This window comes from Neomonachus schauinslandi, chromosome 11 (genome assembly GCF_002201575.2).
Source record: "Neomonachus schauinslandi chromosome 11, ASM220157v2, whole genome shotgun sequence".
Classification (NCBI taxonomy): Eukaryota; Metazoa; Chordata; class Mammalia; order Carnivora; family Phocidae; genus Neomonachus; species Neomonachus schauinslandi.
The window spans coordinates 43,965,624-43,981,284 of NC_058413.1; the positions used below are offsets into that span (position 1 = coordinate 43,965,624).

At 45.5% G+C, this 15,661-nt stretch overlaps 1 protein-coding gene across 6 annotated transcripts in view; it reads right to left on the bottom strand.

Annotated features, from left to right (window-relative positions):
- Window positions 1–15,661, bottom strand: part of TEAD1 (TEA domain transcription factor 1) — a 178,232-nt gene that overhangs the window by 74,542 nt on the left and 88,029 nt on the right. For all 6 annotated transcript variants that reach the window (XM_021685311.2, XM_044919669.1, XM_044919667.1 and 3 more), the window contains exon 2: window positions 1,416–1,480. In XM_021685311.2, coding sequence (XP_021540986.1) covers window positions 1,416–1,480 — 65 coding nt within the window. The remainder of the gene's footprint in view (window positions 1–1,415; window positions 1,481–15,661) is intronic.

Consider the following 15,661-nt stretch of genomic DNA (forward strand, 5'->3'; position numbering starts at 1 on the left):
AGCTCAGGTCCAGGGCTTTCAGCATGTTGGGAATTAGAACTGTCTGTTTCAGAAATTTAGAACCTTCCATTTAAAAGTTCAGCGACTCAGACTGAGAGGCGGTTATTTCATTTCAAATACTGACTCTAAAAACAGGATTTAGGGTAATAAAAGATCCTTTTATCTTTGAGTTTCAATGATTAATTTTTTTTCCAATTTGCCTTCTTTTTTTTTTAAAGTACGGAGAAGCAGGAACTCCCCCATCCTCTTCACCCCTCCATCCGGCTCCTGGTTTTACTTGTTCTCACCCGAGTTTTGTTCTTAGGTGATTCTCTGACTTGCAGAGGGCCACTGTCCACTGTTGGGGGGGGGGGGGGGACACATCCACTGAACAGACAATGCCCCGCCTCTGCGTACTGGCAGGAGGCCACGGCCCTCTGTGCTGACTCAGCAGCCAGGCTCCTGGCGGGGGCACATGTAAGCATTCCTGGGGAAAAGCTCTCCCCGCCATAAACACTCATGAAAACAACTCATCATGGAGCAGAGAACTGGAATCTGCTGCTCACACTTAAAGAGACCACAGTTGAGCTCGCCTTTGGGTACGATGATAGTTTTTTAAAAATCCATGCCAGATAGATCCGCATAGGTCAACATTAAAAAATAATTTTGTTCTGTTAACAACTCACCCACGAGGTTGGTTTGATTCCCCCCCTACACACACCGCTTTTCCTTTCTTTTTCTGTTTTTCGTTAAACATGAATTTCTCATCCCTTCCAGTTCTGAACTGGGTCAGGGGTTTGGGCTGCTTTGCATCAGAAGAACAAGGAGAGCCAGAGCCCTGACAAAGGGCAGAGCAAAATTCCTGACACTGCTCTGCACAAATGTATTTAAGTTGTAACTTCATTTCCGTCACGGCAGCTACTGACAAAAAGCCGTAGCTGAAGGAGCAACCATTCCCTGGACGCACACCATTCAGTATTATGTTCAGGCCAAGACTCACGGCTGCTGGGGTTACTGTTTCATCGAAATGATGACTCATGGGTAATGGTTCCAGGATTTTACAATGCGCAAAATCTCCAAGTTTCACAACTTCTGAGCGTATTCGCATCTGCAGCTTTTGCAGTGTTTACAGATGCGCAGTTTGGGAAAGAACTAGAGGTATTAAAATACGGTACAGGAGCAGTGCCTACACTCTCCTTCGTGGTGACGCTTTCCCAGATAGGTATGAAAAGGACTCCGGAGACCACACAGTGAGGGGTCACTGAAATGATGAACAGTGAAAACTGAGCCAATTGAAAACACCTACAACACTGATGTCCTTACAGGGAACTCAAATTGGGGGCTCCTAGGAGCCAAAGCACAGACAGCCACTGCAGCCAAAATGCCTCGTTGGGGCCATTCGCCAACATGCACAGTGTCCAGGCCGGTCAGTTTACCTGTTTTCTGGTCCTCGTCTTGCCTGTCCTGAGTTTGATGTATCTGGCTATCAATTCATTCCTACCTGAAAGAAAGAAAAATTTACAATAAGATGGGTTACCTTAAAAAACACACACACAAAAACAAACAAACAAAAAACCCAAAAAACAGCCTCTGAAAGCCAAGAATTTAGAATCAAGACTTTTTAAGCTGGACCACATCAAAAACTAATGATGTATTGTATGGTGACTAACATAACATAATAAAATTTAAAAAAAAAAAAAAAAGACTTTTTAAGCTGGAGCTGTACACTCACTAATGCTAGAAAAATAAAACAGTACAATTCTTTGTAATAATATTTACTAGAGGAAATTTAGCATGAAGGGCATTAATGACGAACTATGATTAACAACTGAGGATAGAAATGTGCCTTCTTGTTTCTTTACATGCTCGCACCTAACACGTATGAGCAACAAACACAGGATGCGCACTGCGAGTCCACAAACCCATTTCTGTTTCTGTCTAAGTTTTCATGCCCGCCCCTCCTCACCCAGGCTTCTAGCTAACTCCACTTAGAGTCAGTATAGCCACTGCAGAATGAACTGCTCCTACCATGAGAAGGAGAGTAACAGTATGAAAGCGGACATTCCCTACAGGTAGTCACTGTGCTAGGAACTAACTCTACGCAAGATCACGTTCATGAAAAAGGAAAAAAAAAAAATGACTTAACCTCCTCAAAGCTCTATAACCTGTAGGGGAAAGAAGAGGACTACAAGTATACACAAACAGCCCCCATGCCCCTAGCCCACCAGGAGACTGAGAGGTCTCAAACAGATCATCTGACTTCGAAGATGGGAATGTGATGGGGAAAAGGTGTCCCTGGAGCTAAGTGGGGTATGTATCGCTACTACTACATGAATAAGAACCCACTCGTGCAGTTACCTACAATCATTAACTGCAAGGCTCGCTGTAGGGTTTGTCTGTGCTGTCCTACTTCCCAGAAAAGGCTGCATACCTGAAGATGGCAAGAGTTTTGTCCTTCGACCCAAAGCCTCCCCAGTACCCAGCACACTGCTGGGCACGCGGAAAGAACCAATGAGGAAAAAACAGAGCCTCTGGTGAAAGAGAGGGACCACCCCTCACCCCCCCACCCCCGATCTACCCTGGAAGAGTAAAGAACTGGCCGCACGAATGAGGACCGACCCAAGAGCGTGGAAATCTCATCGGAAGGTTCTAGAGGCTCCCTCAGCACTGCCCAGATGGTTCTTGTCATCATGGCTCTGTCTGCTGCCTGCCTGTGTTAGGACCACGCAGGACAGGGTCACCACTGGAAGGCAGAGGAATCATGAATTCTGGGGCTGGGAAGTTCTTCTGGGTCATCCGCTCCCACCACTAGAAGCCTCAATTCTTAGAAGCCTCACCAAGTACTTATAGAATTAAGGAGGCAGTCCATCTTACCTTAAAACATATTTAAGGGGGAAAAAAAGACCCTTCTTATTTGGGGCTTCTTATAACTTTCATCCCCGGATTCTCCTTGTTCCTCTTAACAAGAACAGAGCTATGCACATGACTGACTTTCAGATACTAATGACAGCTTTCAGGTCCTCCTGGAGTTGTACCCAGGCCAAACCTCTTCTGTTCCTCTGTTACCTGTGACAGCTTTGGAACACTACCATATCCATCCAGGGACCATCCTTTGTCTCGTTTCCTTTCATAGCCTGGAGCCCAGAACTACAGGGGTGCTCCTCCTATGACAAGTCCACAGCAGAAGTCTATCACCTCCCTCATCCTAAATACTGTACCTCTGTTAATGCAGCCTAACGCTGCATTTGATTTTGGGGAACCACAAAAGACTGTCAAGTTTATGTCATTTGAACTCCTCGAGGTCTTTTTCATGTAGATTACTCCTCAGATATATCCCTACCTCTTCACCCAGTCTTTTCATGCATAGTTGGGATTTTTCTGATCCAAATACAGAACCTTACGTTTATTTCCATTGCATTTCATCCCGTTAGATTAAGCCTATCATTGCAGCCTGTCAGGATCCTCTCAGATCCTGATGCTTGTCTGAACTTACCCTTTCACCACAGGAAAAGGACCTCTAAATTCAGGTTAAAGAACTGCTTCTCTAAGCATTCTCTCTCAAACTTTTGAGAACTACCAATATCCCCTCTAGTGTCACTGGGGTCTACTTCTCTATCTCTCAGATGGTTGTACAGATTTTGCAATTTGTCTCAAAGGCGTGCTGACAGCAGAGTCCGGCCAGGAGTGCCTAATTACCAGAAGCCAGACCTAAATGACAATGTCTGCAGACGAGCCAAGCATCCTCCAAACTCAGGGCCTCCCTGTGCGTCCTGTTCAGGGCTGTCTGAGTGGCCAGCATGAAATAAATCCGGGGTTCTGTATTATGTGCAATTTCATCCGAACCTTTTCCAGATAGCAAAAACGTCCCCTGGCCCCCTACTCTTTTTCCGTGAAAGGAGACAAAGTTGTGTGATGTGCGTGACACACAACCTCTACAGCTGATTCCTTACGGCACTTGGTGGAATGGTGAGATCAACACCCAGGACAGCCACATCTGACTGTACACAGCCTGGGGGTCCATGCAGATGACACCCCTTGGAGTTAAGCAGTGTCAACGCAAACTCTGATTAAATTTAGCACGTCTGAAAATTATTACAGATGTGTCTACAACAGGCCCTCCCTGAGCAGCTAACTCACGCCGAGCACTACGTCAGAGCCACCATTTCACCCAAACTTGCCGTGACTCTTGTTTCCCGTTCTTAACGTAAGATCACCTTTCAAAACCCTGTGTTCTTTCTTCCCTACCATGTTTGAAGCCATGAAAGGTAATTAACTTGAGGTTTCTGTGTTTCTTGCCTCCATAAGGAATACCTAAGTTTTCATGCCTGCTGCCTCCATAAGGAATACCGCTGATTCCGACTGTAAATTCAAATTCAACTAACTCTGAGTATCTACCTGATCTGAACAGTGTTTGTTAATCACTTTATTTCATGTGAATTTTCTAGTCACCATGAGGGCAGCTCTGTATACACAAACACTATTTGGACTTACCTGGTTTTTAAAAATGAGTGTGTGTATATGTACGTATGTATGTATGTATTTAAGATTTTATTTGAGAGAGAAAGAGAGTGAACAAGAGAGAGAGAAATGCACATGAGCCAGGGGAGGAGCAGAGAAGCAGACTCCCCGCTGAGCAGGGAGCCTGACATGGGACTCAATCCCAGGACGCTGGGATCATGATCTGAGCTGAAGGAAGACGTTTAACTGACTCAGCCACCCAGGCACCCTTATTCATTTATTTATAAAACAAATTTAAACACCCTAGTTCATCCTCAACTTAAATATCCTATTATTTTTATAATCACTCTCTTGTTTTGGGGGTTTTATTTATTTTTTTTAAAGATTTTATTTATTTATTTGACAGAGAGAGACACAGCGAGAGAGGGAACACAAGCAGGGGGAATGGGAGAGGGAGAACAGGCTTTCTTGCAAAGCAGGGAGCCCGATGCGGGGCTTGATCTCAAGACCCTGGGATCATGACCTGAGCCAAAGGCAGACGCTTAACGACTGAGCCACCCAGGCGCCCCTGGGTTTTTTTTTTTAAAGATTTATTTATTTTTTTGAGAGAGAAAGCATGTGTATGAGCAGTGGAGGAGCAGAGGGAAACAGAATCTCAAGCAGACTCCACACAGAGCGCAGAGCCAGATGCGGGTCTCAATCTCACGACCCTGAGATCATGACCTGCGCCGAAACCAAGAGTCAGACGCTTAACTAACTGAGCCACCCAGGAGCCTCTATAATTGCTTTCAAAGGGCCATTCAAATAATTTCTGGTCCATTTTACAAAGCAATTACAACTCCTTTAAACATTTAAAATTCCATATTTAATTTAGAATATATTTCTTTTAGGGCACCTGGGTGGCTCAGTTGGTTGAGCGACTGCCTTCGGCTCAGGTCATGATCCTGGAGTCCCTGGATCAAGTCCCGCATCGGGCTCCCTGCTCGGCGGGGAGTCTGCTTCTCCCTCTGACCCACCCCCCTCTCATGTACTCTCTCTCTCTCTCATTCTTGCTCTCTCAAATAAATAAATAAATCTTAAAAAAAAAAAAAAGATTTAGAATATATTTCTTTTAATGATAGAACTGTTTGACCTAACTTCTAAAACCTTCCTTAAACAACTCTTAGAAACCTAATAAATTATCTTAAACACTCTAATACTGCTTAAGAATCTAGTAAGACTTCAACCCTCCCAAAAATCAAGTCTAAATCAATTACTTCACTGCACATTTTAATTTGGGAAAACAGGCTGACCTGTTGCATGGGCCAAATTATTTTAAATAATTACTTAAAAACATCAAATATGTGTAGAACCTCTAAGTCAAATATTAACACTACGGCTTTGATTCTATTAAAATCTTCTATTTTTCAATTCTAAATCTTCTCAGAATTAAAATATGCCTACCCATTATGGAAAAAAGTATGACATTTCAAATGATTTAGGAATATCTTTTTGGCACTTGGGGTTGTACGTATTTTGGGGGAATCAACTAGGTTCTGATGGATTTTTGTCAGTGGCCTTGACAGAACATCCTGAGCAGGATTTATATGTATTTCTACAGCATGGCTCTCCAAATGGGGTGAATCCATATAGTCCAGAGCCCTGGATTTGAACTTTGGTCCTAAAGTGCAGAATTCCTTTATCAAGGACTGGGAGCTTAGGGCACCAACAATCACTGATGTAACTTAACTGGCAGTTAGCCTTGGCTCCACACAGCATAGTTTTGTTTTATAGATATTAGAAATGTTAACCCTAATTTCTCTCACTCTCTCTTCTAAAACACACACGTGGGGGGCGCCTGAGTGGCTCAGTCGGTTATGCATCCGACTCTTGGTTTCGGCTCAGGTCATGATCTCGGGGTTGTGAGATGGAGCCCAGCATCTGTCTCTGTGCTCAGCACGGAGCTGGCTTGAGATTCTCTCTCCCTCTGCCCCTCCCCGACTCGTGCTCGCACTCTCTCCCTAAAATAAATAAATAAAATCTTTAAAAAATAAAACACACACACACACACAGTGGTGCTTGATCCAGTAAACCTTACATTACAAACGTGACTTTCAACAAAGGTAATTGCAAAGTTATGCGTGACATTCCTAAACTAATCCTACTGTCAAGTAGGGACCATCTCCTTTGTGCCTTACACTATGCCTGCCTGGTGCATCAGGGATAGAAAGAGAAGTCAGCCTGCCTGCCCACAGGGAGGGCACTGCCCAACACAATAGCTAAAAAGAGCAAGCCAGCTCTCCAGGTCCCACTATTGGGACTACTGCCACGAAAGAGGACCTGATAACATGCATGTGTCCTCGGCCACAAGTAATTGAGAAAGTCTAGAAAGCCTTCTTCCCCAAAATACTAGAACATAATCTAGGCCTTGAAGGACCGATGGCATTTTCTCCAACATTTTATTATGAAAAATTTCAGACACACAGAAGTTTCTTTACAGAAATTTCATAGTACACACTACAGACCCTCCTCCTGGATCCCACCATTCACTTTGTCTATACTTGCTTTGACACGTCCTTCAATTCCTCTACCCATCTGCCAAGCTGTCTTATTTTACGGGTGCTGTTGCATTCCGTGTTGCGGTGGTGGTCACAGGCACGAGGGCAGCCCCCCTAACACTTCAGTATGCATGTCACTAACTAAAGTGATCAGACGGATTTTGACAGGCAGAACAGAGGGGCGTGGGTGGAAGGCCATTCCAGATGGAAGAGCTGCATTTCCTTACACATATAAGCAGGAATCTGGCACCTGCAGAGCTGTAGGCTCCCGTGACCACTGCACACTTCCTTTCAGAGCCCACGAGTTTCCAGATTCTATGGTCTGCACGCTGCACACATCAGCTCCTTCTTACTCCTCTATACGTACTTGGAATAGCTAATAGAGCTGAGCGGCAATGCCACACTCCACCACTAAGCATCATTACACTACAGCTTCTCTGTGGCATCAAATGTCCTTTAGAAGCACACACCGTTCTTTCCGTGTGAGGCTCTGCAGCTGCGGCCGCCCTGGCTGTTCCCAGAGGCAGGAGGCAGCAGGAAAGACAGACAGAGCCTGCCTTGCCACTTTTATACTGGGATCCTTCCCCAGGCACTGCAATCCCGCTTTTATCTCATCCCTCCCCTTTCTCTTAAAGAACACAGCACCGTTGAAAGTGAGCCATCGCGGCTTCTCCTGCATCCCGGGTCGCCGTGAAACCTCCCGCTAAAGGGGCGAAGGGGAGCGAGACACCAACGGAAAGGCGTGGAGTCTGCACTGGGCTTGCCTTGCCTAGCCAGAAGCCTGGTTAACGTTGTTGTGGCCTGGGTGTGTGATGGGATGTGGCCTCAAGGTCATGTTTGAGGCACAGCAAATGCAGGGTCTGTGGCTAGAAACTGTAGCCCAGAGATGCTGGGCTTTCACAGGGTAAGAGCCACTTTGTAATTGAATGGAGGCAGGGAGCCACAAAGAAAGAAGTAACAAATGGAACCTCCTCTTCCTGGCTGCAGCCCAGTACAGAGGCAAACTCAGGCCAGGGGAGGGCTGAAGAGCCCAGGAGCAGGGCAGGGGATCTAGCTGATGCACACCGGCCCTCCCTTGGCTGAGAGGGACACCTGAGAATGTCCCCCATCTTTTAACCATGTAAAGAATGAGAATCAGAAAGAAAACTCAAACTTCCCTTGATTGCTAGAACAAAGCTGCATCAAATAGGCACTGATGCTCTGGTTGTAACCTTTCGGTCTTCCACACACCCTCACCAGCCCTAACTCAGCCAATGGCCCTACTAGACTACCAGAAGCTTCCCTGGTAACACCTTGAGCTTTCTGAGCTTCGTACCTGCACGCACAACTGCTCTCATGCCCTGTATTGCTCCAGTCCATTTCTGCACATCCGGATTCTGCCCACCTTTCAAATGCCTTGTCTTTCAGGAGCCTTTTGGATAGAAGAGGCCTCCCCTTTCCGTAAACATCTACAGCCTCTGACTTGGGCTGCTGTGCTGCTGGCTTATATCCTTTCTGCTTTATACTCTATCATTTCAGTACATGTCACGGCTCCAACCAGATGATGGAGTCGCTGAGAATAAGAACTAATGACATTCATGTTTTCTGTTTCCCTCTCCCAAGCAGCTCAATGTTTGTGGAGTGAATCACTGGTAGGGGCAGAAGAAGGGCTCTTCCCTAGAATCCAGTTTGACTCTGGATCATTGACATAAAGTGAAAACAGAAGAGGAAAAGATAACCCAGTGAAAAGAAGCAAAAATGATGCCTTCCACCAGGTGACAACACCGCGGGACACGGCTCTGCCCTCCAACACAACAGCAGTGCCCAACAGAAAGAACGGTTTGCAGAGAGTACTTTCTCAGCACGGTTCTCCAGGGCAGTGGTAAAATACTTTCTAGCCACCAACTTTTTTTTTTTAAATCAGCTGAGCTTCATCTTAAGGGGAAAATACCTCAGGCTATGAAAGCCAACACCAAAAAGCACAGATGTAGGGGACAATGTGGGAGCTCAGCGTCATTGGCTAGAGAGGGGTCTACAGAACGGGGATGTTTAATGACCCTGCCCTGCTGCATATACAGGGAGTTTATATCTCTGGATCCCGCCATACGAGGCAGCAGAGGGTACAACCTCACCCGGGAGGACTTAATAATTCACCTTTTCTTCCACCCTGCTGCCATTGTAGTACCAGCAACAATGGGGGGAAAAGGGAGGTCTACCGAAGCGGACCAGTCACCCTCTAGTCAGACCAGGGACAACACCTAGAAGAGAAGCAGGGGGGCATAAAGATGCCATCTCGCCTTCAAGCAACCTACACCTGTGAGAGACTGTCACCCATAAGAACGGGGTCAAGTCACCCCGTACTTCCCCCGTCTGCATCCCAGCTGCCATGTCCCATTTATCTGACTGCGCATGATAAATGCCTGCCTCTCCAACTTCCAAGCAGGAAGTTCCATAGGAGCATTGACCACACACTGGGTTTTGCTCATCACTGTATACCCACCCCCACCGCCCCAGGGTCAAAAACACAGCAGGTCCTCAGGAAGTACACACTGATGGAATGAACGACTGAATGACGGGGATGGAGACCAGAGTGGGAGGGGGGTACAAAGCTAAGATTGGGGATAAAGGAGGATTCGCCCCACCCCCCCCGCAAAAAAAAAAAAAAAAAAAAAAAGGAATCTGAACCAACCCCAGAGCACTGCCAATGAGGAAGTTTAGACACCAGTGTCTCGGTTAATCCCCGATATAAATCATTGACCAAAAATCAGCACCCATATGGAAAATCACCAGAAAGGGCCAGACAGCCTGTTCTGGGTTGTCAGGGGCTGGTACTGTGTGTTCCCGATCTAAAGGTTTACAGAATGGACTGATGGCCTTCGGGAGGTGAACACTGGCAGGTCCCTGAAAGAAGCTGCATCTGCGTTCACCCGGGGGCTTATAAGGAATAGCTTTAGAAAAAAGACTACACAGAGGAAGGCTGTGTTAACCTCTGGTTCGCCAGAACTTATTCCTCGCATCCCTTCAAAATGCCTGGCAATAACTCAAATCCTGCTTCTCGGCGTTCCTATCAGTCAACGGCAGCTGATAACGTTATTGAGTGATGGCCCCATAAAACACCGTGTCCTCCTTCATCTCAGCAGGACAGCTTACAAACTACGTGCTTACCCTAGACTTACAAGGGTCAAAAAGAGACAAGCAAGGAAAACTGTCCAATGTTTCATATGAAATACAATCCTTCTACACTGGAGATAAATTCTTTTTTGTTGTCATTATTTCTAGAAGGAAAATAAATATGAATGAAGTCAGTTTTTCTAATGGCTCATTCTCTAGGAAGCAGTAAGAGACGCTAGAGAATCACCTTCTTAATTCTCTAATGAACAATTTCACTAGCCTTAATACTTTATGCCTATGGTTGCTGATCTTTCTCGTCCATCCTATACACAGCTACCTACAAAGCATAACTCTGGCTTAGCCACTCTACTGCCCCAAGACCTTCATGGGCCCACTGCCTGCAGTCTAAAGGTCAAACCGCTTTAGTGTAGTGTTCAATGTTGTCCCATCACCTGGCCCTAACGTTTTCTTTTCATGCCACACCACGTCCACCATCACCTGAATCCATCTTACCACCATCAAAATGCACGTGGGGCTTTCAGTTCCCTGAACTAGCCTGCCATTCTAAGATTTTGCTCATCGTTGCAATACCTCTTAAGACGATCAGTCAAAATCCTTCCAGACCCAGGTCAAAGGGCATCTCCTTCATGAACCACCCACCCCTTAAACATGTACTAGACAGGGAACGTGTGAAAAAGAGTGAGCCAGGGAGCCTGGAGCCTGGAGCCCATCTCACAGACCAGTGGTTGGGAAAGACCACAACATGACAAAGCAAACTGATCACAGAAGATTGTGAGAGTTACAAATGAACCACTTAGTATGGCTTGGCTCTGACTGGGAAAAGAGCAGAGATTCACCACTCTGCCCTGCCCTGCCCGAATTGTGGTTCTCGTAAGACTTCCTTGTGTAACAAACTGTAAGCTCCTCAAAGGTAGGGTCTCTGTCTTCAGCATCTTTGTATCCCACACACTCAACGTGTGTATGGGATTTAATGGAATCTATGCTTCTTGCTCCCTAAACAACCTAAATAGACCCCCTACCCACAGGCTCTCCGGGAAGTTTTTGCTCATCTTTTGGGCATTTGCCTTTTCTTTCACACCCACATCTGACTGTGTTGCTTTCCTGCATCATAAGGTCCCTGGTCACTGTAAGAAAAACACACCCTCCTTTGCCCAGTACCTGGGCCTAATAGCTCATTCCTGTAGAGGGCTCCTCTATTCTAGTACAAGAAGCTCCACAGAGTTCCCCAAGTCCCTGTCATGCTTTTCCATACCTCCATGCCTCTGTACAGACCATATGGCCCTAAAACGTCCTTTCCCTTCTCCTTTGCCTACAAACTCCTCCTCAACCCTATAAGCCCCAACTCAAGTATTTCCTCCCTAAAGTCCTCTGGGAGCCAACCAAACGGAATTAGTCATTTTCTCCTTCATACCCTCATGTGCCGAGCGTATATCCTCTGCTGCTCTACACCACTATTACTTATCCGGGGGACCATTCATCCCCCATTGAGAACTGTGACTGTTCCATGGAAAGAATCTACCTAGTTCTCTCTGACTGCAGATTGGGCATCTATTAAGTAGGTACTCATATAAAGGCTTTCAATAAATGAACGGATGAGTGAGCTCTCCTATACAGAGAAAAAATGATCTAGAAAAAGATCACAACACCGGCAGTATCACCTGAGACCTGTAAGCCCTTTTATAGTTAACAACAATTTCAGGGACAGGCAGCACAATTTTCCAGACCTTCGTTCTGCTCTCTTAACCTGGCACCAGTGAGACCAACTCATGCTCCTTTCCTCCTCACCCTTTTCTACCCGCACCGACCTCCACATGCCACAGTGCTATGGACCTGGTCCAAAAAAAAGCTAATCTCAACATCAATTCGGGAGAGTCTTGTTAATGAAAAACTTTGCTAAGAACACTCTGTTTTATTAATTATTTGGCCTTTTAAAGAAGTGTGAAATCCACACATTTGAAGTGCCAAAACTATTGGTCTTTGCTGGAGGATCTTTAATGGTGGTGATGCTGCAGATTGGTTTTTGTTCTGGATTCAGGAGTAGGGCTGCCTACACCTCAATCTTTCTGGGGAAGCTGGACTTGTACTTATTAGCTGTGTGATTGTGGGCAACTTGCTTAACGTCTCTGGACCTTTAGTTCCTCACCTGTGAAATGCAGATAAAGAACCTACCCTGGAGGACTGCTGTGGGCATTAGCAATAACACATGAAGCTTCTCGCACCTCCGAGTGATTTAAAATGGTTCTGGAGCTGGGATGTCTGGGTGGCTCAGTTGGTTAGGCGACTGCCTTCGGCTCAGGTCATGATCCTGGAGTCCCGGGATCGAGTCCCACATCAGGCTCCCCGCTCAGTAGAGAGTCTGCTTCTCCCTCTGACCCTCCCCCCTCTAGTGTTCTCTCTCTCTCTCATTCTCTTTCAAATAAATAAATAAAATCTTCAAAAAATAAATAAATAAAAATCTTCAAAAAATAGAATAAAATAAAAAAATAAAATGGCCCTGGAGCTATTACATAATGTCACTGCACTTGGTTTATATGTTCTCATTGCTTGAACTGATATATAAGGTTTCTGTCCAGAACACCATACCACATGGCATCTTATATAAACCTACAATGCTTCTACTTTCAGGGTTATTGAAACGAACAGCTTTTCCATGCTGCACTGAACATGTTCTCAAAATCTTTGCAGTACCCTCGACTTTCAAAATGGTATGGCCACAGAAATTGTTTCCAAATAAAAGGAGCCTTTTACTGTGATATCTTAACATTAAAAGGGCATCATGCAAGCTACTTACTTGCTACAATAACCTTCTAATTTAGAATAGATTCTTCATTGAATAAGATAGCAGGAATTAGGTTTTTGCCAAGGGCTAAGTGTGGCCAAAATTCTTGTAATTTGTGGCAGATCGTAAAATTATCTTTATGAATAGGCTGGCGGTACTGCATTAAATAGCATGTCCCCCACTGGATTTCCAGAATTTAGTTCTTACTATAAAAACAACTCTCGCTAGAAGAAGAAAGCCAGAACTTCCGTAGCTCCTGCAGCAGCGGCTGGACAAAGGTGAGTAAACCCACGGGTCCAGTCAACACGGCACTCACACGGGATGAGCTACTGCTGGGGAAACATGCTAAAAAAAGCCCAGAGGATTCTAAGCGCCCGGGCACTTGGTAATTCTTTTAAAAATCATATGGAAACCACGTTCATAAAGGACATTTTTTAAAGCGCGCTCCAACTGAAGAGACTGAAATTTGAGGGTCAAACGCCATGAAAACCCCTCTCTGTGGCAGGCAGAGGTGCAGTGAGATGGGTGAAGACCCCCAGTGCGTCAGCGCCAGGGAAAAGCCCTGGGCTTGTACCCGCAGACGCTCTGCCTTCACACCCCCCTCACTCCCAGTTTATGAATGCAGCCTGGGGCTCAAATAGCGAAGAAACCCACCCAAGTTACCAAACTGGTAAGTGGCAGAATTGGGATCTCAACCCAGTTTTGACTTCCAAGATCATCATGCCTTAACTTTAGAGCATCTGCTCTGAAGACAGCCTCGACACTACAGTTAACTTCCCGCAAGGTCATTACCAAGTGCTTCGGGAGAACACAATCTTACAAGGAGGGGGCACAACCCAACCATGAAGTGGACTGAACTGTATATAGACTTTACGTTCTCCATTCACCACCTACAACACAGGATCAAACTCAACTCCAATTTCTGCATTTGAGGCCTTCGTAATCCGGCCCCGATGCGCTCCCCTCCCCTGTTCAACACCACCCGCTGAATATTTTCTATATATAAAAGGCACTGCACGAAGCACTGTAGGAGATGCACGCTGGAATAATACGTATTATCTGCACTTGAGGTGCTTAGAGTATAAGAGGGGAAACTGAGGCAAGAAGCCACATGACAATAATAAAGGCAGGGTACTAGGAGGATGAGAGAAACAACTAAAGAATAGTCTGAGGAAAATAAATAAATAAAAATCCAGAGATGTTTCCTCCTGTGGTTGCCACACTCTCTGTCATTCACCCACTTGCTCTGGCCACATTTGACTGGTCCCCAGACCACGAGCAGCCAAAGGCAACAGCATACAGGCCAGTCGTTAAGGGGAGAACAGTGGCCTATGCACTGGGCTCTTGGAGATCATGATCGAGTAAACCAGATTACCTCTCCCAGCTGAGTTTCAGATTCAGCAGCGCCAACTCCTTTTTATTCTCCTCTAAAAATTTCACATTCCCCAGGTGATAGATATGCAATATATTCTCTTTGTAAAAGATTAAAATGTTATACACACAAACCCACTTTTTTGGGGGAGGGGGTGCCTTTTTCCCCTGTAACTCTCTCCACATACCGTCCTATCATGTTGGCTTCTATTCCTTCCATGTGAACAACCTGCCACTTCCCCCATCCCTGCCCTCACGGTCCTGCCCAAATCTGCTGAACACTTACTTCTGGAGTTGCCAAAACCTGGGTCAAATGGCACTTTCCAGTTTCCCGCCAGTGAGCCTGCTCTGCCCCTTCAGCTCATCAGACTTTATGTGTGTGGCTAGCACAGGGCTTGCCATACTGCAGTCCTCCTGTGGGTGCTTTCCTTTGCCTTCTTTGACAAATTATGAGCTTCTTGAAGGCAGGGGACACATCTTACTCCAGGACCCCGACCCCTCAACTCCCGGTGCAGGACTGAGAATGTGCTACTTAATCATAACATCACTGCTGATTTTAGCCACCTCCTGAAAGGGAAAATATCTGAATAACTGACATCACGGCACATAGGAGGTGGTGACTGTATGTTTTCTTTGAAGAGGGAGGAAGACAGAACTGGCAGGACGGGGCGGGGGGAAGGGGGGGGGAAATCACTGTGCTGGCAGATATCCAGGATATAAAGAAGAACACAACTGGGCTCCTGCCTTATAGGAACCCAGTCCAGGTGAATGCTCAGGGAATGCCAAATACCCATGAACCTTTCCTCTTCCTAAGTCCCGAGAAATGTACGAGGCACCCATAATCACAATGGGGTGGGGCAAAGGGAAGGGGAGTCGTTATTTTATTCCATAACAGAAAGAACCTGGAAAACTCAAAGCCCTTCCTTCGTCAAAATTACAATGTTTTTAATTCTTATGATCTTCATCCATTTCAGATTTACCATCCTGCTTCAATCCACCACTTGCATAGAAGGTAACATTCAGCATCTAATAGAAAAAAACATATGTTCTAAGAGACATCTCAACTTTTTCATCGGTAGAACAGGTAAGAATGAACTGGATAAAATGCAGATGAACCAACTAAGCATATTCTGGGTAGCCACAGTATTTTTAAAGACAAGGAATACACACAGTCAATGTGGCTTCATCTGCAAACTCATTCACCACACACAAGTTTGATTTTTTCTTTTCTTTTTTTTTTTTTTTTAAGAAAAGGCAAAGCCCAAACTACTTATCCTTACATGGCTCTGGCCCTGAAGGCTGCTTTGCAAAGATATCTGAGTGAAATTATCCAGCAAACCCTTCTGTGGATAGAAGGTTCCACAAGTCAACAACCGCTTAAGCAGTTTAAACCAACAAGCAAGATGCCCTCTATTTAAATGCTATG